Source organism: Lontra canadensis, unplaced genomic scaffold (assembly GCF_010015895.1).
Source record: "Lontra canadensis isolate GAN:19392208 unplaced genomic scaffold, GSC_riverotter_1.0 scaffold88, whole genome shotgun sequence".
Classification (NCBI taxonomy): Eukaryota; Metazoa; Chordata; class Mammalia; order Carnivora; family Mustelidae; genus Lontra; species Lontra canadensis.
In genome coordinates this window covers 2,679,465-2,692,221 of record NW_022631082.1, presented here as the reverse complement: position 1 = coordinate 2,692,221, position 12,757 = coordinate 2,679,465, and the positions used below count along the sequence as shown (strand labels likewise).

Sequence of the window (12,757 nt, the reverse complement as noted above, 5' to 3'; positions counted from 1 at the left end):
TCCTCGGCCCTCATCCAGTTCGCGCTTCCACCTGCCCATTTTCCAGTCACATCCATTTAGATCCAATCAGGTTTCACTGTACAGACCCTGGTTCTGACTCCACCTCTCCCTCCAGACACTCGGGCCCTGGGGCTTGGAAGTCTGTCACCTCGCTCATAAAAGTCTGTTCACACCTCATTAATCTCTTTAAGGCACTGAAATGAAAGGGGAGAGAGCCCTGCAGCGCCCACCTCATCTTCTCTTCTCCTGCCTTTGGTCCTTAGTGTCTACGGAGGTGACAGACGCCCCCAGGCACAAGTGAGACTCTAAGCCTCCAGGCTCCCAGCACCCATACCAGTACCCACACCGGGGAGCCCAGGAGGCTAGCCCCAGGAGCCCACAGTGGGACACCCACACTGGGACAGATGGCTCTGTTGGGACCTGGCCCCACCTGCTGGTGGCTTCTGGGCTAGAAAACCTCAAGTTGCTGTGCTCCAGGATTTGGGGGACCAGGCGTGTCAGGGGCTCAGCATGGGTTCTGATCTCAGTGGCTTAGCCTGGTATTAGAGTCTCAAACTCAAACTGGAATTGGGATTCGTTCCAGGTCGACACGGCATTTGGGATGGGATCTCAGACTGGGGTCAGTTTAGCGGAGGGGTCAGCAACCCACTAGGGGGTCTGGGACTCAAACTAGGGTCCAGAGGTCAGGCCTAGTCTAGGGTCACGGCGCAGTCCAGGTTGGGGGCTCAACCAGAGACTAAGGCCCGGGCTCGGTGTAGGTCGAGGGTCAGAAGGGAGTGGGGAAGTCTGTTTTTCAGTTCGACGTCCGGGCTCAGCTGCAGGTAGGGACTCAGCCTGGGGTTGGTGTTCAGCCAATCAACAAGTCCGGCGTGGGATCTATGGATGGGCTACTCCTTTGCCTCACTCTAGGATAGAGGCTCCGCCTAACGCTGGAATTCAGCCCGAGGTCATAGGTCATCCTGGGGTCAGGGTTTAGCCTGGGGCTAGGTTTCGGCCTTTCGTGGATCAGGAAGATTAGAACCGGACAGGCCTCGGCAGACGTGCGTGTTTACCAAAAGCCTGGGCTCTGGCTGGGAGCCACATCCCCAGAGTGAGAAGAGGAAGTCCATCTTTGGGGATATTGGGAAATGTAGTTTATTGAATGCCCTGTAGCGCTCTCTGGTCTCACTGCATTCTGGGTAATGTAGTCCTGGGCCGATCTTCAGTTGGGCGTGGGTGAAGGATCTGTGGGTGAAGGAATTCCGCTTCAAGGGCGGGATATCAGATCCATTAGAATTGGTTAGATGGACTGTTTGTCAAATTACATCAGCACAACCTTTCTAGTGATTGGTGAGGGCGGAGGCGGGATTAAGCGGTATCAGCAGCCTATTCGGAGCTGGTGATGTCCATTTGGTGTCGTACGGGGGGGGTGGTGCAGATTTTCGAGGAAACGGTCGCTGACTGGCTGGGAGGGCCTGACATTTAGAGGGTCGGCCCCCATCGTGCGGCGATTGGCTCACCCTTTGGAGGGTGGGGGCGCCAGAGGCGGTGTCAGGGGAGGTGGCGGCTCCAGAGATGGCAGTGAGCGAGAGGAGGGGGCTCGCCCGCCGGAGCCCCGCGGAGTGGGGGCAACCGCTACTCCTGCTTTTGCTCTTGGGCGGCTGCTCTGGGCGCATCCACCGGCTGGCGCTGACGGTGAGTCCCGCCGCGCGGCGGACTGGGGCGGGGGGCGCAGTTTTGCTCCTAAGAAGACCCTGGTTTGGAGTGGTCTCGTCCTACCTCCCCCTCTGCTTACGCGAGATGGAGCGGCCCGCCGCCCCCCGCTTCCCGGCCCCGAGTGGTCTCGTCCGAGGAGTCCCCCTCAGTCCTCGCGTGGAGTTGCCTGGCCGACCACGCTCGGGTTGTGCCCGGCCCACTAGGGGTGGGACTTCACCTCCTGGGACAACCCCTCGCCCCCGTTAGTCTCCTAAATTCTTGGGATCGCTCTGGGGGCGCTGGGATTTCTAGAATGGGTTCCTCCGGGCACTCACTGGGTTCTTGGAATCTACGAACTGTCGGGGCTCCTAACCCCAAGATGAATAACCTTGCTCTCGTGTGTGTGTGTGTGTGGGGGGGTGCTCCCACCAGTACGGAGACCTCCAGGTGCCCCAGGCTTTCTCTTCCTGGGCTCGGAATGGCTGGAGGAGCTGGGGCTACCCTGTTCCTATCTCGCGCCACAGCCGTGGGGCTGGGTTGGTGGGAAGAAGTCTGAGCTGCCTGTGCCTCCTTGGTGTCCGGCAGGGGGAGAAGCGAGCAGACATCCCGCTGAACAGCTTCGGCTTCTACGCCAATGGCTCCCTGGAGGTGGACCTGAGCCTCTTGCGGCTGGGCCTCCAGGAGACAGAAGAGAAGGACCCGCTGGTGAGGGGCTTTGAGGAGTTTACTGGAGGAGGGCGAGGGGCGCACGTTTCCCACCCCCACCTGCAGCCCCCAATTCGTAGCTCCGCCTCTCATCCGTGGGCTCTTGGACAAGGGCACTGGTCTCTCGAAACCTCCGTTCCCCCATCTGTAACATGGGAATAATAAAATCTCGGGCAGTATGTGCTGGGCGGTGAGCTGCGGTTGGTGGGGGGAGGGCACACCAAAGCCCAAGATAGCCCCAGCTCCCGCAGTCAGAATGAGTACCTAGCATTTTTTAAATGCCGCTGAGTACCAGGTACCGGGCAGAGCAGTTTCCATGGGTCTGTTCTCTCCCAGCAGCCTCTCAAGGATGCTGTGAAAACGTTAAGCCTAGAGGTATGTGGCTTGCTCAAAGTCACAGTGCCCGGATGTAAGCAAGTCCACGTGTGCTGGATTCCACAGCTCCAGGCAGGAAAGCCATCAACATTTTATCTGTTTGTTTGTTTATTACATCAACATTTTAATTGTGTGAAAACAGGGTGGGCAGGGTCCAGCACACCAGTGAGAGATGCCCGAGACACCCCCCCACACACACCAACCCCGACTCCCAGGGAAGTGACATTGAAGCTGAGTGGCACCAGTTAGGAATTAAAAGAAGAGTATGAGGGCCCAGGGTCAGGACAGGTTGTTGGAATTCCATGAGTGAATGTGGGACCTAGCACAGAGGACGGGTTCCGTCAATCCGAGGTCAAGTTTCTCTTGCTATGAAAAGAGGTGGTTTGGCGAGGTCCCTGTGCATTCCCTCATTTCTTCTCCTTTTCTTTCCACCTGGCAGGTGGGGTTCAGTCTGACTCGGGTTCGATCTGGAAGCATTCGACCCTACTCAGTGAGTGGAGGAGGAGTGGGGGAGGAGGGAGGAGGACACTCCCCCCTTCTTTCGCAGGGAGGGGAGCAAGAAGTGACCCTCCCTTGCAAGGTAGATGGGGAGGGGGCAGGGTGGGGCTGGACTAGTGGGAGGCAGTAACCAAGACACCCTCCTACCCACTCCCCAGACCCGGAACCCCCATGACTGTCCTCTCCAGAAAAACAGCAGCAACCTCCTAGTTCTCTTCCTCATCAACACCAAGGATCTGCGGTAAGCTGATGGACCAGAGGCTCCGTCATTCTTTTCCCGGGTCTGATACTCACATAAGCTACCAGGTGGAATGAGAGGCCTGCTGAAAAGAACCTCACGCACTTAGGAGGAAAACCACTTGCTTTTTAATTTTGCCTTCCAGCCTTGTGATTATGAGAAGGAGGGAGCGAGGGAAGGGGGGAGCCCAGGGAGAAGACACAGAGTCGGGGCCTCAGGGCAGAGATCAGACATGGAGGAGTGTTGGGAAAATTGATAGCCACCGTTCCTACTTGTCGAATGCTTCCTAGGTGGCAGGGAGCGTCCTGCAAATTTTCACAGATGGTAACTCATTGACCCTTTACACGGATGTCATCCCCATTCTAAAGGAGGAAACTGAGGCCCAAGAACCAGAGTCTAGCAATACTGTGTGGCCTGTCTGTAGACACGTATTCATGCTAAGTAGCGCACTTAAATGGGGATGAGTAAGTCAGTGTCACAGGAAGTGACAGTCGCTGGTGCAGGCAGGGCCCAGAGGGGGCAGCCATCTTAATCGCTGGTGGTGGGGGGCTGGAACTGTGTGATCACTGACTCAGCCTGACACCGGCTGTTCTCAGAAAGGAGATCCCGAGGGCCCCAGGGGCCACTGAGTCCCTCCGCACACGTTATGTGCATGACCCAGGCCTTGAGCCTCCTGGCCTCACCCTTGAGGCCCCCACGCTCACCCCAGGGTACAGGTGCGGAAGTATGGGGAGCAGAAGAAGCTGTTCATCTCTCCTGGGCTCCTACCCGAAGTGCCCTCCGAACCAGTCACCCCCAAAGTGGACAGTGGTGAGTCAGGCTGGCTGTGTGAGCAGCGACGGTAGTTGGCCGGAGCTGTGTGCCTGCCCCCGCCTCCCCGTTTTTCTGCTGTCCTTCTGTCCATGCCTCTCTGAACTCACTCATTTGCCCCCTATAGGGACCACCGCTGCACTCGACAAGGCCGAGTCAAAACCCAGAGTGTCTCAGGGGGACCAGCAGGTTCGAGGAAGCCAGGGCAGGAGGGAGGAAGGTCTGTTCCTTTTCCGGGGGTGGCATGGGGAGACCCAGGCCCTGGGGCCAACTGATGCTGGCCCTCTGTCCCCTCAGGGCCTCAGTGGGAAGGACAAGGAACTGGTCCTGGGTCTCGGGCATCTCAACAATTCCTACAACTTCAGTGTGAGTGTCTGTGAGCGCCTGAGGCCCCACCTCCCCCTGGAGTGGGAAACCCCCAGGCTGAGCCCCCACCTCCCCCCATCTTCCCCTCTCTGCCCCCACCACCCAGTTCCACGTGGTCATCGGCTCTCGGGCCGAGGAGGGCCAGTACAACCTCAACTTCCACAACTGCTACAACTCAAAGCCGGGCCGGGAGCAACCCTTTGACATCACGGTGAGCAGAGGTGGGCCGGCCACACCACATCCTCCCTGAGGCCGTGCTGGGGCATGAAAGCCCGTGTGCCCACCTGGGAGGCGGGAAGACTGAGGCATGGAGAGGGGAGCTTGAGAGTGTGAGGGCGAGACACACCCTCGCAGCTCTGCACATCCAGAGCTGGCATGAAATCCCCGCCGCCCACCCCTGCCCACTCCCCAGGTCATGATCCGGGAGAAGAACCCCGAGGGCTTCCTGTCAGCGGCGGAAATCCCCCTCTTCAAGCTGTACATGGTCATGTCTTCCTTCTTCCTGGCCGCTGGCATCTTCTGGGTGTCCGTCCTCTGCAAGAACACGTAATGCCCTGGCCCCTGGGGTGGTCCCTCCACCTCCCCTCATCATAGCCCTCCCATCCCTGCCCCTGACCAATGCCTCCCACCCCCTTCTGTCCCTGACCCCCCTGCCAGGTACAACGTCTTCAAGATCCACTGGCTTATGGCAGCCCTGGCTTTCACCAAGAGCATCTCCCTTCTCTTCCGCAGTGTGAGAGCCTTGGGCTGGGAGTAGAAGGGGTGGGCTGGGGTCTCTGGGTCCAGGAAGAAGCCCGTGGAGCCCTTTACCCCAATCTCTGCAGACCCTGGGCTTGGGAGTTTACATATCCCAAATGTCCCCATGTCTAGCCATTTTTGTCACTGTGGCCACCCAACACCCTAGCTCAGCTGTCTGCCTGTCCTGTCCATCCGTGATCGTCTGTCCTTATGTCTAACTGCCTGCTGGTCTGGCTCCGACTCCCCCTCTGACGGATGGTCTCACTATCCATCCAGCTGTGACTTCCCCTCCTTTGTCACAGCCACGACCGCCCGTTTCTGGGTCCACCTGCCATCCCGATCACAACTGTCGGTTCTGTCACCTTTGTGGCCCCCGTGCCCACAGTGACTCTCTGTGTTTCTAAACCACCGCCATCCTCCCAGTCGTACCACCACCCACCCCCATGTCCATCTGTCTGTCTGACTGTCCGTCCATCCATCCGCCTCCAGATCAACTACTACTTCATCAACAGCCAGGGCCACCCCATTGAAGGCCTCGCTGTCATGCACTACATCACGCACCTGTGAGTACCCTTCTCCGTGGCAGGTGGGGGGTGGGCTGGGGGGGGGTGGGCACCACCCCCCTCACCACACTCACACACCCTCCCAGGCTAAAGGGCGCCCTCCTCTTCATCACCATCGCCTTGATTGGCTCTGGCTGGGCCTTCGTCAAGTATGTCCTGTCAGACAAGGAGAAGAAGATCTTTGGGATTGTGATTCCACTGCAGGTGCCTCTGGGGCCCTGGGGTGGGCGGGCACACATACTCTCTTGGGGCACACCCACCAACCCCACACTGCCCCCTGCCCACCTCTCCCCGCCCTGCAGGTCCTGGCCAACGTGGCCTACATCGTCATCGAGTCCCGCGAGGAGGGTGCCAGTGACTACATGCTCTGGAAGGAGATCCTCTTCCTGGTGGATCTCATCTGCTGTGGTGCCATCCTCTTCCCTGTGGTCTGGTGAGGCTCCTGCCCCCAACCCCTGCCCCCTGCAGACGTGTTAGGAGGCAGTGCTGACAGCCATCCTTGTCCCCCGTCCCCTTCCAGGTCCATCCGGCATCTCCAGGACGCATCCGGCACAGATGGAAAGGGTGAGGTCCTGGTCCCCGGACCTGCTGTGCCCTCGGCCCCTGTCCCCACTTCCAGGCCCCTCTTTCTGATCCCTGGATGTCCCTTCCCTCCCCACTGGCTGCCCCTGCTGCGTGTCCTCTGAAAGGCCCCCCTCCAGACTTCCTGCCCCTTGGATACTCCCCGAAACGGCCCTCCTCCATTCCTCTCCCCTCCCCTCCCCTGTCCGCGTACACCCGACAGCGGCAGTGAACCTGGCCAAGCTGAAGCTGTTTCGCCATTACTACATCATGGTACGAGCCCTCTTCTCTGAAGCAAGTATTTGGGGGTGTTTTGTCTTTGTTTTTTTTTGCGGGGGGTGTATATACAACAAGCCGCTGGGGTGCCCACTCTAGCCCCTCTGCCTGCCACTCCGAGCCCACATCCGGCCTCTGCCCGACCCTCTGTCCCGCAGGTCATCTGCTACGTGTACTTCACGCGGGTCATTGCCATCCTGCTGCAGGTGGCCGTGCCGTTCCAGTGGCAGTGGCTGTACCAGGTGAAGACCAAGACCACAGGTGGGGTGGGCAGGTGGGCCAGACAGTGGCTGGGGTGGGGGGCTATGCCCAACACTGCCATGCCCCTTGCCCCCCAGCTCTTGGTGGAGGGGTCCACCCTGGCCTTCTTCGTGCTCACCGGCTACAAGTTCCAGCCGGCAGGCGACAACCCGTACCTGCAGCTGCCCCAGGAGGACGAGGAGGACATGCAGATGGAGCAGATGTGAGCCATGGGGCGGAGTCGGGGGCACCTCTGGAGGCAGAGTGGGAGGGGCTCTGGGGCTGCAGTGGGTGGGGGGAGGTGGGGGGAGGTGGCCAGCTGCTCTGGGCGGGGACTTGATGAGCCCTGGGTGAGTGGCGCCTAGTGCCCCTCAACTGCCAGCCCCCCTCCCTGCTGTTTGCCTTTAGAATGACTGATTCTGGGTTCCGGGAAGGCCTATCCAAAGTCAACAAGACAGCCAGCAGCCGGGAGCTTCTGTGATCATCCCCCAGTGTCTGGAACTGTCCTCCTTCCCCCACCTCCCACCTCCGCCCTCCGCACACATTCCTCACCCTCCAGCTCTGCTCCCAAAGCACGTGCGGTGGGGGAGAAGGGCGGTGCAGTGGTACAGCACCCTGCTCTCCGGGACTGGAGGCCCAGGAGCCCATTCAGAAGAGAGCTCCCTTGTCTCCTCTCCCCCCACCCCGGGGCAGCCCTGTCCCTGCCCCAGAGCCACCCACCGCTCACAACTGTGCAATAATGACCTATCTGTTTTGCTACCCCGGTTCCTTGCCTTTCTGGGTGTTGAGGTCTAACACAGGCTGTGCGTACAATTTAGAAACCTGTGTTCCTTGCGGAGGGAGGGTTGCAACCTCCTGGTGCTGAGGACAGAGCAGTGGACATGACCCGCTCAAGGGGCTTACAGTCTGGGGTGGGGGGCCGGTCAGGGAGAGGGCTGAGTCACTGGACAGTTTCATCACAGGGCCTTGACCTAGCCTGGGAAGTCAGGGACAGGTGACTGGAGCAGTAGGGGTAAGGGCAGCAGGCCCAGGCAAGGGGACAGCACCCGCAGAGGCTGGAGGGTGAGAAAATCTGGTGGGCGGACCCACAAGAGCTCACAGCAAAGACTGGACACAGTAATGACTGCTTTATGCCACACCCTCTTCCAAGGCTTCTGTGGACCCTCATTCCTATCAAAAAGCCTGTGAGTCACAGAGAGGCTAAGTCACTTGCACAGGGCCACACAGCAGATAAGTTGGGAGACTCGGGACTCAAAACAGCAACAGTCTGATGTCGTGGCTGTGCTTTCCCACCAACGGCACTGCCCCCTTGCACCCGGGCTCCCTGCAGCCAAACCTTTTGAACTTGCCCCCTTTGTTGTGTGATCCTAGATAAGTGGTTTCACTTGTTTCCCAGCCTGTGAAAGGGGGGTCCCACGAGGTCACCAAATATGGCCCAGGATAATGCTGGGAGTGACTCAGCACAGCCTAGCCTTTTGTGAACTGCAGCGGACTTTGAGGAATGACCTCTGGGGACAGACCTGAGCGCGCGCGCGCGCACACACACACACACACACACACACGGGCAGCTCCGGAGATGGAGCTCTCCCCCTCCCGTTCCAGCACACGCTTCAACTAGAGTGCCTAGAGCCCCTTTTGGAACTCTGGGAGGTACTGCTTTGGGGAGGGGGGCACAGGCAGGGGACAGCGGGTAGAGAATTGGGCTGGGGTCAAGGCTTCCTGCAAACGGAAGCAAGCTTAACGGGCACAGGTGAATAAATAGCCCTGCCAGACAGGGAAGTGGGGAGGCATTGCAGACTGAGGAAGTTACGTGGAGGCAGAGGAGCCCAGAATAGCATGGCAGTCCCACTGCAGGGCGGGCTGGAGCTGGGAAGGGGCGGGGGAGGGGTGAGAACCTGGCAGAAGCCTCAGGACGCAGACACGGTTGGACTTCTCACTGGTGCCTGCAGGAGCTGAGGATAAGTTCAAGGCAGGGAAGGACATGGCCATACAGGATCGAGGTTTTACTCCCCGCGCGTGCGGGGCTGGTCAGGGTCGTGGCTCCCCAAAGATGTCCGCGTCCCGTCCGTGGAACCTGCCAATGTCATAGTTTGTGACAAAAGGCACTTTGCAGCTGTGATTCAGTGAAAGACCCTGAGATGGGAGGTGATCCTGGATGGCCAGTGTTAGCACAAGGATCCTTGCAAGAGGTCCATCCGAGAAGGAGAGGGACAAGGAAACTCGCCCCGGGGGAGTGTGCTGTGGGGCTGGAGGGACGGAGGGGCCACAAGCCTCGAGTGGAGTGGCCTCTAGAAGCGGAAAAGGCTGGAAGACGATTCCTCCCCTGGAGCCTCCCGAAGGAAATGAAGGAACACAGGCCTGCCTATACCTTGACTGCAGACATCTGCGCCCACCCCCAGACCTGTAAGATAATAAAGGGGTTATTTTAAGCCACCAAATTTGTGGTCATTTGTTACAGCAGCGGTCAGAAGCTCATACAGTTTAGGAACATGAACTCTGGACCCCAGCTCTTGCCAGCTGGGAGATACTGTGCAAGTGGTCAAAGCCCTCCGTTTCTTGGTCGGCAAAACAGGCAGAAAAAACAAGGTTGGTGGGATAAGGCGCTGCGTCTGGGTCTCTCCGAGTCTTTCGCCTCATTCCTGTGTATTCCTGTTTTCGACATCACGATGCAGTAAGATTACGAATCTGGGTTTTTAGGAAAAGTCCCCAGTTGCTGTAGAGCACGTGGTCTGGAAGCAATGAGCCTGCAGCCCGGAGGCCGCGGACCACAGGGGTAAGAGAAGGGACAGACTGGGACAGGGAATGCAGGGGACAGGGAGGAAGGGGGGACCTTGGCTTGGAGGCCTGGCGGGGCTTTCCCGGAAGTAAGGCACGAAGGGGGAGGAGCAGGTTGGAAAAATAAACACACAGTCCAGGTGCGTGGGACACCAGGCTGAGCATTCTGTCTGCTGATGCCACCAGCTTGTCACCCCAAGACTCAGAGAGAAGTTCCATGGTTGTGATGGTCCAGTTTATAGATTAGGAACTGGGGCTGGGAGGCCAAAAACCTCTGCCCCTGTATCCTCCAAGGCTGGCGGGGGGTGGGGTCTAGAGGGGGCCCTGGTGCCCAGGCCTCTGCTGACTGCGAGTGAGGTGATGCGGGGGTGGGGGCGGGGAGAAGGAGCCAAGGGGCAGAGGAGACTCAACCAGGCCAAGTTTACTTTCAAGTTAATGAGTAATAAGTAGTGAGAAGGGGAAGCTCAGGTTGCATGGTGGGGGGAGGGAAATTCTCAGAAAGCAGTGTAGCAAAGACCCCATTCTGGAATTGGGGGGCCAGGAGGCAGCAGTGGTCCCTACCATTCCTGGGTCCGACACTGCCTCTGAAGGGTCAGAGGTGAGAGGCGGGGGAAGGCAGGGAAGTAACTGCACTCAAGCAGGCGTGGATGGGGGAGCACCTCCTCCCACCCAGAAATCATCCCCACTTCCTTCCTCTTCTTCTCTCCTTGCCCTTCCAGCTAGGGTGGCCTGACATTATACAGGACACCCAGCTCCGTCTGAACTGCGGATAAACAGCAAATGCTCTGTTGGTCCCAGAAACCGACCGCACCCAGCTCAGGCAGCCTGGTTCTCCCTCCCTCCATATCTGGAATGCTGGGCAGGGTGCACCAGCTAACCAGAAGTCCCATCCCCCAGTCTCCTCCTCTGTCTCCCCTGCTGCCTTATCTTGCCTGTCATCCTCCCGCACTTCTGGGCAGGAATACCCACCCCAGGAAGAAACCTCAGAGAATTCTTTCCTTCCTAACAGACCCTATTCTGCATTTGCCTTCATCCCTCTGGTCACTTCCTAGAGATCGGGGACAGGACCCTTCCCAAACTTCCACCACCATGGGCATAAAGTGTATAAGCCCAGGGCTCTGAAGCATCTTAGCACCTCTCATTGTCAAAACAGCAGGAGCTATCATCCATCTGTCCTTTGGGCAGGATTAACGGAGACTCAGAGAAAGAAGGAACCAGGCCTGGAAGGGAGGCAGAGGCCAGCAGCAACACTTGCCCAAGACGGTCAAAGAGCTCCAATGTTTAAGGCTGTGATTAACCAAGGAAATAGGGTAGGGTTGGGGTGGAGCAAGGGCATAGAGGGAGTGATGGGGGGCTGGGAGATCCTAGCAGATTCCCCTCCCTGTTTCAGAAGTCTATTCTCGATTCTGGACAGTAAGCAGGCATTTGCCCTCTCCCACCTTCTTCCAAAGAAAGGGTGTTGCAATCAAAACAGACAGGGGCCAAGTTTGTTCTGTTTCTGCGCGCCTCCCCCGACTCCAGGCATGCCAGCAGAGCCAGGAAAGGAGCGTGGTTTACAGGAAATCCTCACCGAGCTCCCCTTTAACCCCCTTCCTTTGGACTCTGGAAACCAGCCCTTCAGAGATGGGGATCCTCCACACCAGTTGCCATCTGCACCCCGGACTTCACAAACCCCTTCCCCCGATGTGCAGGCTCGCTGGGAATCCAACAGATGCACATCAAAATGACACCGAGGCAGAAAATGCAAAGCTTTGCCAACAGGTTGTCATGGCGAGGCAGTAGGGAAATCAGCAATTTCCTGCAGGGTCAGCAAGAATGTAAATCAATACAGTCATGGAGGGAAATACAGAAATATCTGGAGAGATTATTCACGTACGTGAGTCCCCTTTGATCCAGGGTTACCTCCTTTCATGGCAAGAGCAACCCTGCGTAGTGAGCGCCATTGGTAACCTCACTTTACCTGGGGAAACTGAGGCTCAGGGTGGCTATTCGGCAGGTGGCCAAAGTTTACCACTAGTAAGTGTCAGAACTAGAAAGTGTTGCAGGCTCAACATTACTCACTGGAGAAAACACGGCTCGGCTCGTAACCATGGAACTCAGTCCGCGGGAAAGGTGGGTTCCTTCCGCACAATGCAATGTGCAGCGGTTGCCTCAAAGAACAGGAGACTCTCTTGGCACCGATATTAAACAATCTCTAAGGGACATTGTTTGTGAAAAAGCAAAGTGTGACCCAGGCAGGGAGACCCGGAAGTACAGCATGCAGAGAACACTGATCAGTTGTTTTCAAAACTCGCGAACGCTTACCAATGAGTAAGGTGTCTCTGGAAGGAACCAGAAGTTCAACCGTACTGTGATATTTGAGACCTGGAAGTTTGCCAACAGGAAAAGGAGGAAAGTGACCTTTGCTCTGTACACCTCCTTGCATCTCTTAGCCGTTGAACCATTTGCATATATCAGGTGTTCTTACCAAAAAACTAAATACAATTCATAATAATAGTAATAATGACAGATGAAGAGAATGTTGATGTAAGACAGAAAAAAAGCTAGCAATGGGGCTTTGCTCAATGATGACTTTTTTTTTAAAGATTTTATTTATTTATTTGAAAGACAGAGATCACAAATACGCAGAGAGGCAGGCGGTGGGGGGTGGAGGGGAGCAGGCTCCCCGCCCAGCAGAGAACCCCATGCGGGGCTTGATCCCAGGACCCTGAGATCATGACCTGAGCCGAAGGCAGAGGTTTAACCCACTGAGCCACGCAGGTGCCCCAAGGATGACTTTTTAAATCATCATAGTCATTCGGGCCATGTCTGTCACCTGACAAGGGTAGGTGATGAGAGTTCCAGGCTCCCCTTGCCCTAAAAAGCATTCTCCCCTGCATAGCAAACTTCTACACATACTTCAAAACCCAGCTGACATATCCTCTCCTCTCAGAAATCT

At 57.4% G+C, this 12,757-nt stretch overlaps 1 protein-coding gene across 3 annotated transcripts; it reads left to right on the top strand.

The window, feature by feature from the left end:
• The first annotated feature begins 1,511 nt into the window (after nt 1-1,511).
• On the top strand, nt 1,512-7,803 carry GPR108 (G protein-coupled receptor 108). 3 transcript variants are annotated; one of them, XM_032883772.1, is made up of 18 exons: nt 1,512-1,674; nt 2,260-2,379; nt 3,194-3,244; nt 3,411-3,493; nt 4,200-4,300; nt 4,428-4,489; nt 4,598-4,666; nt 4,773-4,877; nt 5,079-5,212; nt 5,324-5,399; nt 5,894-5,967; nt 6,054-6,171; nt 6,270-6,400; nt 6,488-6,531; nt 6,752-6,801; nt 6,963-7,046; nt 7,143-7,267; nt 7,453-7,803. In XM_032883772.1, exons 1-18 carry the CDS (start codon nt 1,555-1,557, stop codon nt 7,523-7,525), a joined length of 1,620 nt encoding a protein of 539 aa, XP_032739663.1. In that variant the 5' UTR covers nt 1,512-1,554; the 3' UTR covers nt 7,526-7,803. The 3 variants fall into 3 exon arrangements, with proteins under 3 accessions (XP_032739663.1, XP_032739662.1, XP_032739664.1); XM_032883771.1 differs by having other exon boundaries at nt 6,749-6,801; XM_032883773.1 differs by lacking the exon at nt 1,512-1,674 and adding an exon at nt 1,844-1,936 and having other exon boundaries at nt 6,749-6,801.
• The last annotated feature ends 4,954 nt before the right edge of the window (nt 7,804-12,757 follow it).

What these genes read in the sequence shown, in the direction of transcription:
- GPR108 (XM_032883771.1), top strand. Translation starts at nt 1,555, where the DNA reads ATGGCAGTGAGCGAGAGGAGGGGGCTCGCCCGCCGGAGCCCCGCGGAG. An exon ending in CACCCCCAAAGTGGACAGTG is followed by an intron (nt 4,301 to 4,427) that starts GTGAGTCAGGCT and finishes TGCCCCCTATAG; the next exon opens with GGACCACCGCTGCACTCGAC. An exon ending in ATCCGGCACAGATGGAAAGG is followed by an intron (nt 6,532 to 6,748) that starts GTGAGGTCCTGG and finishes GCGTACACCCGA; the next exon opens with CAGCGGCAGTGAACCTGGCC.